Source organism: Rhinatrema bivittatum, chromosome 3 (genome assembly GCF_901001135.1).
Source record: "Rhinatrema bivittatum chromosome 3, aRhiBiv1.1, whole genome shotgun sequence".
NCBI classification, from domain to species: Eukaryota; Metazoa; Chordata; class Amphibia; order Gymnophiona; family Rhinatrematidae; genus Rhinatrema; species Rhinatrema bivittatum.
In genome coordinates this window covers 229,718,586-229,739,842 of record NC_042617.1, presented here as the reverse complement: position 1 = coordinate 229,739,842, position 21,257 = coordinate 229,718,586, and the positions used below count along the sequence as shown (strand labels likewise).

At 42.6% G+C, this 21,257-nt stretch overlaps 1 protein-coding gene across 1 annotated transcript in view; it reads left to right on the top strand.

Moving 5' to 3' along the window:
- THBS2 (thrombospondin 2) overlaps positions 1 to 21,257 on the top strand; it is a gene marked incomplete in the record, with an annotated part of 874,147 nt that overhangs the window by 322,283 nt on the left and 530,607 nt on the right. Inside the window, 1 exon segment of the mRNA XM_029594286.1 lies at positions 11,404 to 11,544. Coding sequence (XP_029450146.1) covers positions 11,404 to 11,544 — 141 coding nt within the window.

Sequence of the window (21,257 nt, the reverse complement as noted above, 5' to 3'; positions counted from 1 at the left end):
AGTTACACAATGTTAGGTTCCATATTAGGAGCTACCACCCAGGAAAAGGATCTAGGCATCATAGTGGATAATACTTTAAAATCGTTTGCTCAGTGTGCTGCAGCAGTCAAAAAAGCAAATAGAATGTTAGGAATTATTAGGAAGGGAATGGTTAATAGAACGGAAAATGTCATAATGCCTCTATATCGCTCTATGGTGAGACCGCACCTTGAATACTGTGTACAATTCTGGTCGCCACATCTCAAAAAAGATATAGTTGCGATGGAGAAGGTACAGAGAAGGGCAACCAAAATGATAAAGGGGATGGAACAGCTCCCCTATGAGGAAAGGCTGAAGAGGTTAGGGCTGTTCAGCTTGGAGAAGAGACGGCTGAGGGGGGATATGATAGAGGTCTTTAAGATCATGAGAGGTCTTGAATGAGTAGATGTGACTCGGTTATTTACACTTTCGAATAATTGAAGGACTAGGGGGCATTCCATGAAGTTAGCAAGTAACACATTTAAGACTAATCGGAGAAAATTCTTTTTCACTCAATGCACAATAAAGCTCTGGAATTTGTTGCCAGAGGAGGTGGTTAGTGCAGTTAGTGTAGCTGGGTTCAAAAAAGGTTTGGATAAGTTCTTGGAGGAGAAGTCCATTAATGGCTATTAATCAATTATACTTAGGGAATAGCCACTGCTATTAATTGCATCAGTAGCATGGGTTCTTCTTAGTGTTTGGATAATTGCCAGGTTCTTGTGGCCTGGTTTTGGCCTCTGTTGGAAACAGGATGCTGGGCTTGATGGACCCTTGGTCTGACCCAGCATGGCAATTTCTTGTGTTCTTATGTTCAGGTCGATGATATGTTGGGGTTCATCAGGTACGTCCACAGAGAGAAATGAGCGAGATAGGGCATCTGCTCTGATGTTCTTATCTCCAGGGCGGTATTTCAGCACAAAGTCAAATCTGTTGAAGAACAGGGACCATCTCACCTGCCTATGGTTTAGGCGCTGAGCATGACGGAGGTACTCCAGATTTTTGTGATCCGTGAAAACAGTGATCTGATGTTGTGCACCTCTCTTCGAACGCCATCTTTATTGCCAGTAGTTCTTTATCCCCAATGCCGTAGTTCTTCTCCACTGGCGAGAAGTGGCGGGAGAAAAAAGAACATGGATACAAGGTCTTAGAGTCACTGGACTGGCTTAGCCCGGCCCCTATGCCTACATCCGAGGCATCAACCTCTACGATGAAGGGCCGGGTCAGATCCAGATGTGGGAGGCATGGCTTACTTGAGAAGGCATCTTTCAGTTTCTGAAATGCTGCACTGCTTCCGTAGACCAATTGGCGACATTGGCACCTTTCTTAGTCATTGCTGTTAGCGGAACAGTGAGAGAAGAGTAGTTCTTGATGAATGTTCTGTAGTATTTATTTATTTATTTATTTAAAAATTTTTATATACCGACATTCATCCAGGATATCACATCGGTTCACAGTGTAACGCAAACATACGCCATGCATGGCGCTTTACATTGAACAAATAAAACATGTTAACAAGGGAATAAAGGGGTAAGAGAACATGGGATAAATTGCATTAAATATTAAACAAGAATTGCAATTATATTGTTATTATTATATTATATTATATTATATTATAATTATTATTAGTAGTAGTTGTTAAATACCAGAAATCATCTAAGAGCCTTTAGACCCGCGGGTTGTGTCCATTTTTGAATGCTTTCCAGCTTCTGTGGGTCCATCAGGAAACCTTTGAAACAATGTACCCTAAGAAAGGCACTGATTCCTTGTGGAATTCGCATTTAGACAACTTGGCATATAGGGGATTATCACTGAGTCTTTGCAGCACTTTTTTGACATCTTCCAGATGGGTATTCAGGTCCTGGGAAAATATCAAGATGTCATCTAAGTACACAATGACACATTTGTAGAGTAGATCACGCAGAATGTCGTTCATCATGTTTTGGAAGACAGCCGGGGCGTTGTACAGGCCGAAGGGCATCACCAGATATTCAAAGTGCCCATCCCGGGTATTGAAAGCCATCTTCCATTCATCACCAAAGCGGATGCGAACTAGGTTATAGGCTTCTTTGAGATCAAGCTTGGAGAATATCTTGGCTCCCTGTAGTCTATCGAATAGCTCCAAGATGAGTGGTAAGGGGTAGCAGTCTTTCACAGTGATCTCGTTTAGACCTCTGTAGTCAATGCATGGACGCAATGTTCCATCCTTCCTCACGAAGAAGAAGCCTGCACCGGCAGGGGACTTCGAGGGTCTTATGAAGCCTTTATGAAGATTCTCCTGTATGTACTCAGACATAGCTTTATTTTCTACTACAGAGAGAGGGTAAACCCTTCCTTTGGGTGGTTCTGTGTTAGGCTTCAAATTGATGGTGCAGTCATAGGATCTGCGTGGAGGTAGTAAGTCTGCGGCTTCTTTGGAAAATACATCTTGAAAAGATGCATACTGAGGCGGCAACCCAGGCATCAACGGGGTAGTTGGCATGCAGGGTATTGGAGAGACCTCCATCAGACATTTACCATGGCAATCTGGGCCCCAACGTGAAAGCTCCAGAGTGGCCCAATTGAATTGAAGCATATGCTTCTGCAGTCACGGTAGCCCCAGAACTAAAGGGTGCATGGCCTTCTCTAGCACAAAGAAGGAAATAGTCTCTGTATGAAGAGCACCGGTACGTAACTTCACTGGTTCGGTGAGCAAGGTTACTTCACTCGGTAAGGGCTCCCCATGAATCAATGTTAGGAGTAGTGGGGATCCGCAAGTGTTCCACTAGATGCTTCAAAATGAAATTGCCTCCTGCCCCAAAGTCCACTAAGTCAAGAGTCTGGTCTTCTTAAGGTCCGCAGATTAAGGAAACAGGAAGAGAGAGTGGAGGAGAGGGTGCAGTTAGACCTAAGAAAAGTCCTCCCACAGGACTTAGGTCTGCCAGTTTCCCGGACAAATAGGGCATGTTTGTACAGCATGACCAGCTTGACTTCTTTTGCGTTCTTCTCTCTTTTGAAGTCAAGTGACTGCGGCCTAATTGCATTAGTTCTTCTTCTCCAGCAACTGGTCCTGAGGGAATAGGCCTGGATGTAGACTTAACTCGAGTTTCTCCTTGAAAGGGGTCTTCTGGGAGTCTTGTTCTCTTGAACCTTGTCATGAAGTCGGCGATCAATCCTTGTTGAATCCTTGTCATGAAGTCGGCGATCAATCCTTCATTAGTTCAGCCAAGGTCTCAGGCATCTCACAAGCCGCCAGCTAGTCTTTCAACCGGGAGTTCAGTCCTTCAAAGAAGAGGGTCTTCAGGCATTTAGGGTCCCAATGTAATTCTGACACCAACGTCTTGAATTCTATGGCGAAGTCTGGAAAATAGGGCATGTTTGTACAGCATGACCAGCTTGACCACAATACATGCATAGTCCCAACCTCTTTCGCATTCTTCTCTCTTTTGAAGTCAAGTGACTGCGGCCTAATTGCATTAGTTCTTCTTCTCCAGCAACTGGTCCTGAAGGAATAGGCCTGGGTGTAGACTTAAGTCGAGTTTCTCCTTGATGGGGGTCTTCTGGGAGTCTTGTTCTCTTGAACCTTATCATGAAGTCGGCGATCAATCCTTCATTAGTTCAGCCAAGGTCTCAGGCATCTCACGAGCCGCCAGCTAGTCTTTCAACCGGGAGTTCAGTCCTTCAAAGAAGAGGGTCTTCAGGCATTTAGGGTCCCAATGTAATTCTGACACCAACGTCTTGAATTCTATGGCGAAGTCTGGAAAAGGATTATTACCTTGCTTCAGGTGAACCAGTGTAGATCCTGCAGTCGTGTACCGGGTAGGGTCATCGAATACTTATCTGAACAGTTCAAGGAACCCGGCTAGATCATGCAAGATAGGGTCATCACACTCCCACAGCGGAGAGACCCACACCAATGCTCTTCTGTCCAGATAAGACAAGATGTAGGTGGTCTTGGCATAGGCTGTAGGAAAATGATTAGGTTGCAGGGAAAAGTGCATGCAACATTGATTGATAAATCCTCTACGTTTCCAAACTTCCCCTGAGAAGCGTGTTGGAGCAGATAGAGGTACAATTGTCTTGAGTGTCACTTCAGGCGGTATAACTTCTTTACCTGTGGTGGTCGGTGCATTCATCTGTGCATGCAACTGGTTAAATGCAGCAGTCAAGTTCTCCATTGAGTTATGTTGTTCGGAGATTCGCTGGGCCAGGCTTGGAATGGCCTGCAATGCCATGATCCAAATCCATGGAGTTAGCAATCTGTTATGGTTTTGAAGTGTTTGAGTGGATTCTTGGGTACTGTGGAGGTGACCATGCCCATGGGGAGGAGCCCCGTGAGGAACCACAGTACTAGGCTAGACTCAGGATGCACAAACACAGAGATTCGTCTTTTATTATACGGCTGATGAATACCACCAAAGGTGGCAGTAGTGAGGTAATCCAGAGGTAGCAGTCCAGGGACCCTCGGCAGAGGGGACACGTCTCACAGAGATTGTATAGGGATATCCAGATGCAGGTTCCCAGCGCAGCAGAGCTGTAGATGAGACAGACTGAGAAAGTTAGATTACTCACTAAGTTGGTAGCTGTATAGGTGAAGATCCCAGCAGGCAGAAGTAGTTGAACACAGGCACCGAGCCCGGGAGAGCAGGCCCTCGAGGAGTGAGTACCTGATCCCAGATAGGCACCTGAAAGAAAGTAAAGGGCCCCCGAGGAGCGGGTACCCAGGTTAGAGAAATACCCCAAAGGGCAGAGAGAGCTTCCAGTGGCAGCAAGGAAGCGGCAGAGTAGCTCAGACCGGAGGCTTTCCATCCATTCACCATCCTTGCTAACTCGATGAGCTAGCAAACAAGGGCAGGCTAATACCCGAATGGAGTGATGTCACTTGAGGGGGATGCCCCACGAGGTTCCCGCCATGACGAGGATAAAGGCGTGGGTGGAGAGCGTGCGCACCCTAGGAGGCCCTTAGGAGAAACATGGGTGAGACTTTGACATAGCTGTTCCGGGGATGCCGGAGAGAGAGCGGCATACAGACGCGGCAGTAGCCATCTTCCCAAGGCTAGCAGGGAGAGCAGAGAGAAAGGTGAGGCACAAAGGTCGAAGCCGTCTGAGACCGACGGACGCAACAGACATGAGATGAAGCAGATGCTGGGGAAGAAGGGTGAGGAAGGAATAGATGCTGAGTGAAGAGGGAGATAGGGGTTTGATGCTGACTGGAAGGCGAAAGAGAGAAATGAAATCTTGGTGGAGGCCAGTGGTAAGAATGGGAAATGAGACCTACATTTGAGGGATGATGTGGAGCTGGAGGGAATGGAAGAGTAAGAGAGAGAAACATGAAGACAAGGGAGAGGCATGGATCTGCTGAGAAAGAGGATGCCGGGGAAAAAGAAGGGGTCAATTAGGGAAGGGAGGAAGAGAAATGGAGGGTTGGCGAGGCATGGAATAAGAAATGAGGAGGGATAGGAAAGGAAAAATTGTAGGGATGAGGTGGAGGAATAGGAGAAGGTGGATGAGAGGATAGGAGACAAAGGAATGGAAGGGTAAATGGAGAAGCGTAGATGAGAGAGTTGAAAGATGTAAGACAAACTACAAAGTGAGAAGAGATGGCAATGAAAGGATGAGAGATGGAAGCTGAGAAGAGAAATGGGAAGGGAGGGCAGACAATAACAGGGATTTGACCAAGAATAGAGGGAGATGGATGAGGAGGAGATGATGGAGGAGAGGAGGATAGAGAGAGAATGTGGGCAGAGGGAAGGATGGAGGAGAGGAGGATAGAGGGAGATGGAAAGGGAGAAAGAGAGGATCTTGGATTTGGTGGTGGGGAGGGAGACTCTAGGGAGATAATGGAGGAAGGGAATGAGGTATGAAGGATTAATGGAGAAAGGAGAGTTTATAGGAAGGGAGAAGGAAGATAATGTGTTAAAATATTCACTCAAACAAGGAAGAGAGAGAACTGAAACAGAAAAGAAAAAGAGAGGACACCAGAAAGAATGAGAAGGAAGAGATGGGCCAATCAGAGGCTGCTTCCCAGGAACAGTGGGACTGCAGGTCCCTTTGTGGGCTGCCCATGGAATTAGAAAGCAGCCTAGAGGAAAAGAAGCTCTTGGGAGAGGAAGCAGCACCTAGAAGAAAGAAAATATAAAAACAGCTACAGCAGTTGCTCCCCCCACCAACTCCCATAAGGCAGGTTGAATCCCCTCTCTTTCCCCTGACTCAGAATTCCCACTATTCCCCTCCCCCACTTCCCTGCCTAGACAGCAAGATACCCTCTCTATCTCTTCTCGCAGCAGACAAATTGAATACCCTGCTTCTTGCATCAGGATACAGTATCACCCATCAGGGAATGCTGAGCCCTGGGGAAAGAGACAGGGGATTCTGTCCACCTGCTGGAAGGAGTTGGGTTGGGGGGGGGGGGGGGGTTAGGGGAGGGAAGAAGAGAAGGTATGCTGTTGTCTGGCTAGGGAAATGAAGAGAAGAGGGACGATGCTAGTGTATCCTTGTTCTCTTTCTCCAGGGCCCAGTATGAACCCTCAGGGGAATGCTGGACCCTCAGAAAAGAGAGAGGGGATTCTGCCTGCCTGCTGGGGGAGGGGAAGGGGTGGAGAGGAGAGACAGAGAAGATATCTCTGTATTTTGCACAATACAGGAGGAAACATTCTGTTTTATTTCTCCAGTGTTGCATTTTTTTTAAAATTCATTATTTCTCATTTTCAAAAATACAAACAATTCAAAATGAGTTTGCATATAGAATACATGAACTGGCTAAACAAAGAAAAAACTTTTCCTTCAATTCAATGAAGACAAAATACTTTAGGTAAAAAGAAGAAAAAAGAAAAAAACACACCAGTTTCATTTAGTATTAAACATAATTGAGAGCATGTTGCACAGTAAATGAAAATTCAATGGGGAGTATTTTTCATGAAAAATGTTTTTTTCTAATTAAGGGCGCATGTAACCTGCTATTTTACTATTCCATTAACTCGAAATTGGGGGTGAGGTTGGAATTTTTCGCTGTTCTAGAAACTCTCTAAGTTGTTCCGGTGAGAAAAAGATAAATACATCATTCTGTTTCCTAAGTACACACTTGCTCGGAAATCTTAAAGTAAAGATATAAACCATATCAATTACCTCTTGGCGCAAAACCAAAAAGACTTTCCTTCTTAGTTGTGTTGAATAGGCTAAATCAGGAAATATCTTAATTTGCTTCTCCATAAAATTGACAGGATATTTTTGAAAATAGTTCTTCATTATCAAATTTATATCTTTAATTGAAGAAAAATTTACCAAGAGAGTTCCCCAATCAATAATCTGAGCACTTGTCTCGAGAAAATTGGTGAGGTCTCCTTGGAAAGGCTGTTCTAATCTATCATTTTCATTTCTTTTTTTTGGTATAAAATAGCAGTTTACTACTGTTATTGTATCTCCGGAGACAGCGCCAAGAATATCAGTTAGAAAACTTTTTAGAGTGATTGAGGGTAATTCCCCAATCACTCTAGGAAAATTCAAAAATCTTAAGTTATACTTCTTGGCGCTGTTCTCTAGAGATTCCAACCTTCTAGAAATTACATCTCTGTCTTTATCGACAGCTGCATGAAATTCCATATTTTTCTTTTGATGTTTCTCTAAATCTTTAGTCCTGTCAACTAATTCTTTAATTTGTTTCTGTTTGTGGTGTGTCTTGTTGATTACTAACTATTAAACTATCTACCTTCCTTTCTAACCCCTTAATATTGGTTAACATTCCCTCCATCATACCCCAAAGAGCATCGAGTGCTACCACTGCAGGGCGGGTAGGTAAGCCAAAACTGCTATCTTGGATTGATTGATTCATATTCCCATTCAAGGGAGTTGGTAATTCCAAGTCCCTTTCTCCACTTCTTGGAATTACATCCAAAGTAGCAGAGGCTCCTTCAATGATAGTTTCTATAACAGCTCTATCAGAGCTTGTCTTCGCCAGTCTTTGTGCAGGGGGTATGCCGATGTTCGGGCTCAAGGAAGCCTCATCTGTAGGCCCACTCAGCCCTCCCTGGCTGAGTGGCACATCAGAGTCTTTGGACTTCACTTCATTTAAAGCAGGAGAGAGGAGAAATTTGCTGATTTCCTGTTGGATTGGAGATGGTAAGGGGAGTGAGGGAAAAACCCGCACTTTCCCTTTACGTTTTGGAGGCATAGTCTCTTAGAAATTGAGGAAATCAGCTCTTTCTCTCAAAATATATCGCCTAAATTTACATGCAACAGATGGTAGCAGAGAGATAAAATGTTCACTCAGAAAATATTACAATACCTGAAAGAGACCACCTTTTAGATGATGTTGCTGACGTCCGACGAATCCGGGCGAAGCCGGGCAAAGCCGTAATGCCGCGTGCCCCTTTAGTGGATCCCGGAAGTGCCTCCTAGGGCACTTCCGGGATCCGCCTCTGGGTCCGCCCCTCTGCGTCACGACGTCGGTGGCTCAGCTGGAGCTCAACAGTCAGGTAGGAGATTTTCCTGCCCCCGTGCTCAAAACAGCTTGCAGGAAGATGGTCCATATCTTTAACTCTGCGCCCTCCTCCAGTGTTGCATTATGTGCAGAATCTGGCTTCTTGGGGATTCCAGTTCAGTTATCTGCACATTAATTTTCTAACTTGTGGTTCCTTTTTGTATTTGATGAGTGTCTGTCTGTATTTTGAGTGCATGACTGAGGTGAGAATGTGCTGGCATTTAGTTTATGTGTAGGGAAGGGATCCATAGCAGTCTAGTTTATTTTATTTTTCCAGTAGAAGGAGTATTGGTGTTCTAGGGCCCAGTGTAATATTTGCAATGCACTGTTTAGCCCCTGTTTGGCCACGCGTTTTAGACTCGCTATTATTACCCCTATACTGTAAGGGGTAATAGCGCGTGGAAAACGTGCAGCCAACTACCCCAAAACTGATAGCGCTCATAACATGCAAATGCATGTTGATGAGCCTATTAGTTATTATCCTGGAATACTGAAAATAAAATGTGCGGCCAAGCTGCACATTTTACTCTCAGAAGTTAACGCATGCCCAAGGGCAGGGCTTTCTAAGGTTAACGCCTGCCCAAGGGCAGGCGTTAACCTTAGAAAGCCCTTAGAAAGAAAGTATAGAAAAGCAGAAAAAACTGCTTTTCTGTACACCCTCTGACTTAATATCATAGTGATATTAAGTTGGAGGCACCAAAATCATAGTGTACACCCTCTGTACACCCTCTGTCTTAATATCATAGTGATATTAAGTCGGAGACACCAAAAAAAAAATCTGCCCACTGGTCATGGGTTCAAAAACGGACACTCAATTTTGCCGGCATCCATTTTCTGAACCCGTGGCTGTCAGCGGGTTCGAAAACTGACACTGGTAAAATTAAGCGTCGATTGTTGGACCCACTGACAGCTGCTGCTTTCGCTAATAAGGAGGCGCTAGGGACGCGCTATTGTCCCTAGCGCCTCCTTATTAGCGTGACACCTAATTTCAATAGAGAATCGCACGCCCAGGAGAAGTACCTGGGTGCGCATCGGGAGAGCGGGCGCTCAACTCGGAGCATCGGCTCTCCCGCATGTTTTACTGAATCGGCCTGTTTATAGGTATGGTTGCTGCTATTTGAGCTTATGCCTTTATGGAATATCTCTTTTTTAAATTCAGCTGACATTTTATAGTCTGCTTCTTCATTTTCGCCAGGCGGCTGGTGTAATCACCACTGGTATAATCATCCACTGCTATAATCTTACACATTGCACATGAAATTTCTATCCATAAGGATTCCACACTGCATTTTGCTTCCTTCAGGATTTTTATCATGCTTGACTCTATGCCATCTTTTACATATAGTGACACCCTTCCTGCCCTACCATGTAGATATAATTTAGACCTGGTATACCACAGTGTCCTATTAGTTATCCTCATTCCACCAAGTCTCTGAAATGTTTATGGGGGTCATTTTCCAAGGAGTTACGAGCATATGTAAAGCAGGAAACAGCCGCAGTGTTAGTGCGGCTAATAGCTACAACCCTTTCATTCACGTTACATTGTGCGCTAGAGACCAGTAAAGGTTTATCACGGTCCACAACAATTCCAAACCCGGGGGGGGGGGGGGGGGGGGGGGGAGAGAGAGAGAGAGAGAGAGAGAGAGAGAGAGAGAGAGAGAGAGAGAGAGAGAGGAGAGAGAGAGAGAGAGAGAGACTTGCTATAGATCCTACTCCCTAGACAGGTATTTGTATCCCCATGGTAGGCCCACCTAGTAACTCGAGGTGGGGATTAGGTATGAGCGTAGGGGGTTGGGGGCCACGTTCACATTCAACATGAGACGTACGAACAGAACAGTGGTCTCTTGTGAAGATTTGATGGCCTTCGGAGTGAGGAAACTCACTCCAAGATGAGATTTGGGCAATGTTCTCTCAACCTAGCTTGATGGACACTCTACCTGGGCAACAACAAGCTAGGTTGAGAGAACGTTGCCCAAATCTCTTCTTGGAGTGAGTTTCCTCACTCCGAAGGCCATCAAATCTTCACAAGAGACCACTTGTGCTCTGACACTAGTACTGTGTCAGAGCACAAGTTCTTGACCTCTTATAAACTCTTTTTACTTGCAACTAAAATTCTTAAATAAAATGAATGAGGATGGATAAATTGATTGACCTATGAATACAGTCATGGAAGGACACAAGATACAAGTTACACAGTTGATGTGTAAGCAGTGCATTATATGATGGTCAATCTTTCACATATACTTTTTTGTGATATAGTATACTGGCTTTTCCTGAGGGAGATCATTATTTATTATTATTTATTATTATCAATCTAGTATGACATCCAGTCAAAAAAGTCTACGTTCTGCCATGAAAAAATTGGTTCAGCAATTCTGATCATCTCATCTCAAAAAAAGATATAGCAGAACTAGAAAATGTACAGAGAAAGGCAACAAAAATGATAAAGAATATTGAATGATTTCCTTACAAAAAAGGTTTAACATATTAGTACTTTTCTGCTTTGAGAAGAGACAACTGAGAGGTACTATGATAAGAGATTGATAATATCATGAATGGATAAATAGGGAAAGGTTATTTATTGCAGACTTTAGCCCCACATGGCCTCTTTGAAAATTATCCTCTTCGTGTCTGTTTTCTTATGCACGTTTTTATTCAGCCAATTTAAATTTGGAAAGGACCTGTAATCAGTCACAATGCCAAGGAATTATGTAGTAACTGTTATGAATAGCACATGTAATGCTGTCTGAATAGTTTCATTCTCATAATCATCCAAAAAACACTGCCTTATGAGATGTGAAAATGAACAACATCAAATTTAGGTAGACAAATGGCTGTACTTCCTTTCTCTTGGTACTAACCACACTTTTAAAATAAATCAACAATAAATTTTGATCAGTTGTTCTTTATTTCTTCCTTTCTTAATCTTTCAGTCTGAAGAGAATCAAGTTCTGTGGGAACTGATTGGACCCAACAAAACGATAAAGAATCAAAGCATGTGCTGGCAGAATGATCGTCTGTTTGCAGATAATGAAATCTGGATTGTGGACAGCTGTACAAAATGTACCTGTCAGGTGAGACTATGAAAGCACTCCTTTAATCTATAAAACTACATTTTTCCAAACTCTCATAAAAAGCTGGATTTTCAGAATACATTTGACAGAGTCTCCTGTGAAAGACTCATCAGCAAATTTAAAAGTCATGGGATAGATGGCAGGGTTCTATTGTGAATTGGTAAAAAAGACAGGAAACAGAGGATAGGACTAAATGAGTATTGTGTACAGTCCAGGTTGCCCCATCTCAGAAATGAAATAGAGGAACTAGAGAAGGTGCAGAGGAGGGCAACTAAAATGAAATAGGGAATGGAACAGATACCTTATTATGAGAGGCTACCCAGATTAGGTCTCTTCAGCTTGGAAAAGAGATGACTGAAAAGAGACATGATCAAAGTTAATAAAATCATGAGTGGGGTGGAATGGTAAAAGAAAGGACCATTATTTACACTATCAAATAATATTAAAACAATGGGATGCTCCATGAAACTAACAACCAACAGATTTAAACAAATTGTAGAAAGAACATTTTAACACCATACAATCAAGCTGTGGAATCTGTTGCCAGGCGACATTGTCAAGGCAACTAGCATAGTGGAGTTTTAAAAGACGTTTGCACAAGTTCCTGGAGGAAAAGTCCTTAAAACATTATTAATAACTAGGTAGTCTAAAGAAAGCTATTGCTATTTCTGAGAATGAATATCATGAAATAGATCTACTTTATGGAATCTGTCGGGTACTTGTGACCTGGATTTGCCACTGTCGGAGACAGGTTGTTGGATTCGATGGGCCTTGCTGTGATCCAGCATGGTATTTTCTGTGTTCTTAACTTTATATTAACTAGTTAGGTGAATACAGTCATTTGAAACAACATATGAAAAGTCAGGAACATTTCCTATGTTAGAGAATGTCATCCCAACTGATGGAATAAACAGTGAACACTGACAGTTGGATAGAAGAAGTTCTTTATTTAATGAGAGTCTCATGGAGCAATGCATAATGCTGCATGGAGATACAACATGCACAGCTCGGCTTGCAGCCATTGTGCAACAATTTTCTTATGCTCCCTTTCCTTTCCTTTTCCCTGTAGCACACCTACTGTGTTTACCAATGCAGTAACCCTCCCCCCCTTAACATTCCTGCCTTTAACAGTTTATTGCACTGGTCTTATCTAAGCTTAGCTCCAATCAGCTTGCAGTAATTTTTACGTTTGGCTCTCAGACCTAGGTCCATCAAACCCAACATCCTGTCTCTGACAGTGGCCAGTCCAGGTCACAAGTACTGGGCAGATTCCATAAAGTAGATCTATTTCGTATTACTCATTCACAGGGATAGCAATAACTTTCTTTAGATTATCTGGCTATTAATGTTTTATGAACTTTTCCTCCAGGAATTTATATTTTTATGAATGATCTTAAGGAGGGAATATGGAATAATTATGCCATTTTAGGAGATAACACCAAATTGCTTCTCATTGTAAATATATTGTTGGCATAACTGTGTTTATAGAGTTAAAGAATCTTAAGCAAGTAAGCAGAAAATTGACAGATGCAATTTAAAATGTACAAATGTAAAATCATACATTTGATGCTGTCATGGGGCAGTAAGCTGGAGTCAGGGAGCAACCCCGCAGAAGCAGTGCAGGACCACAGGACTGGACTAGGGCTGGTCTTCTGCCTAACCAACTTCCTCCCCGCAGATGCAGCCCTTAGGTTCTGGAAGCTGGTAAGACTTGCCTCCGGCAGAGCATCATGGTGCAGACACAGGCTGGGAGCTAGGATCAGGCACCAGCTTGAAGCTGAGGGTAGGTACATGTTGGACACAAGTACTGGCTCAGAGTGGATACAGGTACTGGATGGGAGCTGGATACAGAGCATAGACTGGGGCTGAATACAGACTAGAGCACAGGCTGGGGGCTGAAACCAGAGACTGGCTGAGAGCTGGAACCAATAACTTAGGGCAGGTAGAAGCTGAATACAGATAGGAACTGGACTGGGTGATGCAGGCCAGAACAAGGACTGTATAAAGTCAGGACTGGAGAAGGACATGGCTTAGAGAAGGACTGAACTAGACACAAAAGGCAATAACAAACAGAGAAGCCCAACCTGGCACAAGGCTGGCTAGGAGAACCTGAGCAGGCCCGGAGGCCACAAGATAAAGCAGAAAGTCCCAGGGAGCCACAGAGCAAAGCAAGGAGGCCAGGTCACAGAGCAAGGTAAGAGGCCATGAGAATCCACAAGGCAAGGCATGAGGACAAGAGAGGCCACAAGGCAAGGTAGGAGGCCTGGGTAGGCTGCAAGGCAAGACAGGCTAACCAAGTAAGATCAGCCAGGTCAGAGAGCCGAGGTGACTTAATAAAGAGGCAATGAGGCATTGAGCAGGCTTAGTTAAGTAGGGCTGAAGCTTGGGCACACTAGGATCAGTAAAGAGATAATTGGCAATGTCATGTATGTGAAACAACTAAAAACTAAATCCATTTACCAACTTTATAATGCATTTAAAAATTCAAACTATTTTTAGATGGATATATAAAATAAGGTAAAATATATAAAACAGCTATCTGGCTACTTGAAAATAACAACCATGTTCCAGGCTTAGAGGATAAAGGACCAACATAGCTGGAATAATTGTTCTGGACTTTTCTAATTCTTGAGTTATTTCTGTTGTTCCTTTCTACAATCCTGCTGAATTTAAACAGAGCCTATCTTAAAGAACTAGAAGTGCAACTTTTAACATGCTATTTTTCTTAAAAAAAAGTGTGCCAGGGAACACTTATAAGTCAAATTTCAGTGGTGTGACAAGTAGGAAGTTACTTGGATAAAGTTCCCTGGGTAAATTTAACTGGAATACTCAGCAGGACTTAAGTCCAGTGTAGCATTAGCTGAGTAATTTACCCAGATAACTTTAGGACAGTGTTTGCTATGACCAGACTAACCTGAGTAAGTTTAGATGAACAGTGGTGTATATGGGTGCTAGAGATGTATAGGGGAAAAAAATCATTTTCGTTATTTGATTCAATTTCGGGAGGAGTTTTTCTCCACAAATTTCAGTTCATAGATTGCTTGATTCATTTCGTTCGTGTGAAAAAAAACAAATCAAGCAGTAAAATCACTCCCCCAAAACGGCCAAAAAATGAAAGTGAAGCCTCCCTTCCACCCTCCCTTCCACCCTCGGACTAGGCCGAAACTTCAGACTTGTGTACGCCAAGGCCATGGTAGTTGTCAAGTGTATGGCAATGTGTACAGCAATGCTGTATACAATGCCGTATTTCAAAACGGGGCCATCCACTGGGATGAATACACCGGAGTTAATTTACTCCAGTGCAACCCTAGTGGACAGTGTCAAAAGAGGATGATGAAGGAGTAGCTGTGAGGCCTGAGTTTTGGGCCTGATTCATTTCAGGGCCCCTTCAAATGAATTGCCCTTATTTGTTGCGTTTTTTGAATTTTGTTTGAAATTAATGCACATCCCTAATGGGTGCTACCCAATTAAATTTAGGTAACATTCCAGGAACATCTCCTACCCGTTCTTTATTTCTCTGGCTACATGTAACCTTGGTAAAAGATTACATGGATAAAATTTAGCCATTTAGTTGGGTGGGAATATCACATCCAGAGATTTGACAAAATCTTTTGAATATCAAGCTTTTAAATTCTGTTTTCCATGTAAAGTTCATCTTTTCAATTGGTCACTTGGCTAACTCATTAGAAATCATGTCGGAGGTGGGATATGATATCTTATGAATAGAGTACAAAACAGTACCAGTGGGAGCTGCAAGAAAATATTTTTTTCTCCTCTTTAATAACCAACTAATAAAGATTAAAAATCTCTGGCTCTCCATACCTGAGCTCTTTTGATTTCCAGTCAGTCTGAGATTGTCGTGGATTGGGGGAGAAAAGCTGCACAAATTTTATTCTCGCTCTTACACATGTTCATTCTCTCACACTCTCCCTTTCTCATACACATGCCGATGCTCTCTCAAACACTCCCACTCTCTTGTTCACACAAGCACAGTCTGTGTGCATGTGAGAGCCTGTGTGTGTGACACAAAGGATCTCACACACATTCACACAGGCTCTCTTTTGTGCGCACACACACACACACACAGAGGCTCTCACGTTCTCTCTCACACACCCTTATACGTGTTTGTTCTTTCACACATTCCCTTTCTCATTCACTTGCCCATGCTCTCCCAAACACTCCTCTCTCACATACCCATGCTCTCTCTCACACACACACACATGCACACAGGCTCTTACACATGCAAACACTCTCTCTCTTTCTCTCTCTCACACACACACACAAATTATGTATGTATGGTGTGCGTAAGACACACAGGCTCTGACACATACACATTTATGCACAAAGGCTCTCTCTCTCTTATACACACACATACACATTCACACAGGATCCCACTCTGTCTCACACACATACATTTTTAAGGCTTAAGAACATAAGAAAATGCTATACTGGGTCAGACCAAGGGTCCATCAAGCCCAGCATCCTGTTTCCAACAGTGGCCAATCCAGGCCATAAGAACCTGGCAAGTACCCAAAAACTAAGTCTATTCCATGTTACCATTGCTAATGGCAGTGGCTATTCTCTAAGTGAACTTAATAGCAGATAATGGACTTCTCCAAGAACTTATCCAATCCTTTTTTAAACACAGCTATACTAACTGCACTAACCACATCCTCTGGCAACAAATTCCAGAGTTTAATTGTGCGTTGAGTAAAAAAGAACTTTCTCCGATTAGTTTTAAATGTGCCCCATGCTAACTTCACCGAGTGCCCCCTAGTCTTTCTACTATCCGAAAGAGTAAATAACCAATTCACATCTACCCGTTCTAGACCTCTCATGATTTTAAACATCTCTATCATTTCCCCCCTCAGCCGTCTCTTCTCCAAGCTGAAAAGTCCTAACCTCTTTAGTCTTTCCTCATAGGGGAGCTGTTCCATTCCCCTTATCATTTGGTAGCCCTTCTCTGTACCTTCTCCATTGCAATTATATCTTTTTTGAGATGCGGCGACCAGAATTGTACACAGTATTCAAGGTGCGGTCTCACCATGGAACGATACAGAGGCATTATGACATTTTCCGTTTTATTCACCATTCCCTTTCTAATAATTCCCAACATTCTGTTTGCTTTTTTGACTGCCGCAGCACACTGAACCAACGATTTCAATGTTTTATCCTCTATGACGCCTAGATCTCTTTCTTGGGTTGTAGCACCTAATATGGAACCCAACATTGTGTAACTATAGCATGGGTTATTTTTCCCTATATGCATCACCTTGCACTTATCCACATTAAATTTCATCTGCCATTTGGATGCCCAATTTTCCAGTCTCACAAGGTCTTCCTGCAATTTATCACAATCTGCTTGTGATTTAACTACTCTGAACAATTTTGTGTCATCTGCAAATTTGATTATCTCACTTGTCGTATTTCTTTCCAGATCATTTATAAATATATTGAAAAGTAAGGGTCCCAATACAGATCCCTGAGGCACTCCACTGTCCACTCCCTTCCACTGAGAAAATTGTCCATTTAATCCTACTCTCTGTTTCCTGTCTTTTAGCCAGTTTGCAATCCACGAAAGGACATCGCCACCTATCCCATGACTTTTTTCTTTTCCTAGAAGCCTCTCATGAGGAACTTTGTCAAACGTCTTCTGAAAATCCAAGTATACTACATCTACCGGTTCACCTTTATCCACGTGTTTATTAACTCCTTTAAAAAAGTGAAGCAGATTTGTGAGGCAAGACTTGCCCTGGGTAAAGCCATGCTGACTTTGTTCCATTAAACCATGTCTTTCTATATGTTCTGTGATTTTGATGTTTAGAACACTTGCCACTAGTTTTCCTGGCACTGAAGTCAGGCTAACCGATCTGTAGTTTCCCAGATCGCCCCTGGAGCCCTTTTTAAATATTGGGGTTACATTTGCTATTCTCCAGTCTTCAGGTAAATGGATGATTTTAATGATAGGTTACAAATTTTTACTAATAGGTCTGAAATTTCATTTTTTAGTTCCTTCAGAACTCTGGGGTGTATACCATCTGGTCCAGGTGATTTACTACTCTTCAGTTTGTTAATCAGGCCTACCACATCTTCTAGGTTCACCGTGATTTGATTCAGTCCATCTGAATCATTACCCATGAAAACCTTCTCCATTACGGGTACTTCCCCAACATCCTCTTCAGTAAACACCGAAGCAAAGAAATCATTTAAGCTTCCCCTTCTCTTTGGGCCATGGCAGGATAGGGTCCTCTGCTGGCCTGCCACTGGCCTTCTTTCTTTGAGCCATGGTAACATGGGTTTCTCTGTGGCCCTACCACTGGCTTTCTTTCTTTGTGCCTTCGCATCCCCTCAGTCACAATACCCTGTGCTGTCACACGGGTAGTATATCCCAAAAGCTGGCTATGATAGATGATCACATCCACATGTCTCCTAGCCAGTAATTGCCTTTCCTGAAAAACTGGGGTACTGTACAGATCAGACAACAGTTAAGATATATGACCTTAAAAAGACATATTAAACAGAAATGTTTTAAATTGATTTTTAAAAGTCTGAGTACATGTTAACAATTGTAGTTGCTTGGGAAGGGAATAAAGGCTCTGGGTCATAAAACGCTCTATTACGAGTTTCTGTCAAATGTGCCAACCATGGCGATGGGACTTTTAAAAGGTCACATTGTACTGAATGCAAAGCTTGTACTGGATGGTAAATTTGAAATGTTGCACAGATCCATGGTGACATCATGTTGTTCAACAGTTTATGGATTAGAATAGTGATCTTGTACAATCAAAATCAAGCAACTGTCAAACCCATAACAAAATTACTGCTAGCAACATTTTAACAGGGTGAGCAACTACCTTGAAATGCTGCTTGAACGTGCTTTGCTTTTGGATTTGGCCATAGAAGCAGTCCTGTACTTTATCTCTTATGTCTGTGTTTCAGTACCCTGGCCCGTAAAAGACAGGGTCCAGTGTTGGCTGTTTTCTGAATCCAATTCCCCTTTTTCTCCCATCATCAAAGTGGAGAGCGATGTTGCAGTTGCGTCACAAACATCAAAGCTAATTGGTTAAGGATAGTAATCCTCATGCCTTCTTTTAAGGGTAGCAACTGATTCTCCATGCAGGTTATGTCCATGCACCCTTTCCTTCATTTCCAACTTCTAGTTTTTAGGGATCCACAGTGTTTATCCCATGTCTTTTTTAATTCATTTACTGTTTTCATTCTCATAACCTCTTCTGGAAGGGCATTCCAGGCATCCACCACCCTCTCCATGAAGAAATATTTCCTGATGTTGATTCAGATCCGCACCCTGGAGTTTTGTATTGTGGCCCCTAGTTATACAATTTCCTTTCCAACAGAAAAGGTTTGACGTTCATTCATCATTAAGACTTTCAGGTATCTGAAGGACTGTATCATATCTCCCTGAACCTCCGCTCTTCCAGGGTATACATATTTAGATCCTTCAAGCTCTCCTCATAAGTCTTGGATACAGACCCAACACCATTTTGGTCAACCTTCTCTGGACCTGTCCTTATCCTTTTTGAGATAGATTCCAGAACTGAACACAGCACTCCAGGTGAGGCCTCACCAAGAGCCAGTACAAGGACATTCTCACCTCCTTTTTCCTGCTGGTTATTCCTCTATGTACCCAGCATTCTTCAGGCTTTAGCTATTGCCTTATGGCATTGCTTTGCTGCTTTCAGATTGCCAAAAACTATTATCCCAAGGTCCCTCTCCCAGTATGTGCACATTAATCTTTTACCTCCCTCACATACAGCTCTTTTGGATTACTGTGCCCCAGATGCATGTCTCTACACCTCTTAGCACTGAATCTCAACTGCCAAATATTTGACCACTCTTCAAGCTTTCTTAAATCACATTTCATTCTGTTACGAATCTTAGTATCATTTACAAATAGACAAACTTTACCTTCTATCCTTTCCACAATGTTGCTCACAAATATATTGAACAGAACCAGTCTCAAAATCAATTCTTGTAGCACTCCACTTAACACAGTTTCCTCTTCAGAATAGGCTCCATTTACCATTACATGCTGTCTTCTGTCAGTCAACCAGTTTGAAATCCACTCCACCACCTTGGCGCCCTCTCCCAAGCTTCTCATTTTATTCATGAGTCTGCTATGTTCAACCGTATCAAAAGCTTTGCTGAAGTCTAAGTAAATCACACCAAGCACTCTTCCTCGATCCAACTTTCTAGTCACCCAATCAAAAAATAAAATCTATCAGATTTATCTGACAGGATCTTCCCTTGGAGAATCCATGCTGCCTCAGGTCCACCAAGCCACCAGATTGTAGAGAGTTCACTCTCTTTCCTTCAGCAGAGTCTCCATTAATTTTCCAAACACCAAGGTGAGGCTTGGTGTTTGCCTTTCTAAACATTTTAAGATCCTGCTGGTGTCTAAGATCAGCAGGTAGTTTATTCCACTCATTTGGTGCTACTGATGAAAAAACTCGCTCTCTTGTTTTAGCCCACCTGAACTTTTTAACCGGGGGAATAACTTATAAGTTGGCATCCTCAGACCTCAGTACTCAGCTTGGAGTATAGAGCTTAATATAATCTTGCAGTACACAGGGAGAGATGATCTTCAAAAGTTTAAAAACAGTCATCAACAGGTCTTTCAGAAGACTGGGCAGCACATCTTTGAGCTTTCTTAGTATCCTGAGATGTACCTCATTGACCCCATGGCCTTTGTCTACTTGCAGTTTTCCTAGCTCTTCCCATACATTCTCTTCTGTAAATGGGGTTGCATCTATCCTACTTCCTTCCATGGTCTTCTCAACCAGCAACAGTTCATCTCCAGAGACTTCTTTAGCGAACACCGAACTGAAATATTTGATTAATATGTCTGCTATTTGTTCATTCTTTCTCCACATATTTTCCTTGTTACCTTTCAATTTCACTATACCACCTTGGGCCATCCTTTAACATATCTGAAGAATGTTTTGCTTCCTGTTTCCACTTTGGCAATCCTTTCTACCACTTGACTTTTTGCTTTCCTGATTTCTTTATTGATCTCCCTCATCTTCACCAGATATTTTTCAGTCTTCCTCTTTTTGGGACACTTTGTACTTCTTATGTATTTATTTATTTATTTGAAAGTTCTTATGTTCCGCTACTTCCTAGAATCTGTTCAGTCAGATTACAATAAACCATTCATAAAATCTGCATTATACAATATAATTCACATAACAATAAACATAAAATCAATACACATACATTTGATCAATATACATAAAAAGTCAGGCTGCTTCACCCAAATGCTTCTTCAAAAAACACTGTTTTAATGCCTTTCTAAACACTTTAAGATCCTGCTGGTGTCTAAGATCAGCAGGTAGTTTATTCCACTCATTTGGTGCTACTGATGAAAAAACTCGCTCTCTTGTTTTAGCCCACCTGAACTTTTTAACCGGGGAATAACTTATAAGTTGGCATCCTCAGACCTCAGTACTCAGCTTGGAGTATAGAGCTTAATATAATCTTGCAGTACACAGGGAGAGATGATCTTCAAAAGTTTAAAAACAGTCAACAACCTAAATCTATTTCATTTGACTGGGAACCAATGTAGATCCCTCAAGATTGGGGTTATGTGTTCTCTTCTCGAAACACCAACTATAACTCGGGTGGCTTTTTTGTTACGATTCTCAACCGCGGCCACCCACGGCCGGGTCCCCTTACCTGCTCTGCCAGGCATCCTG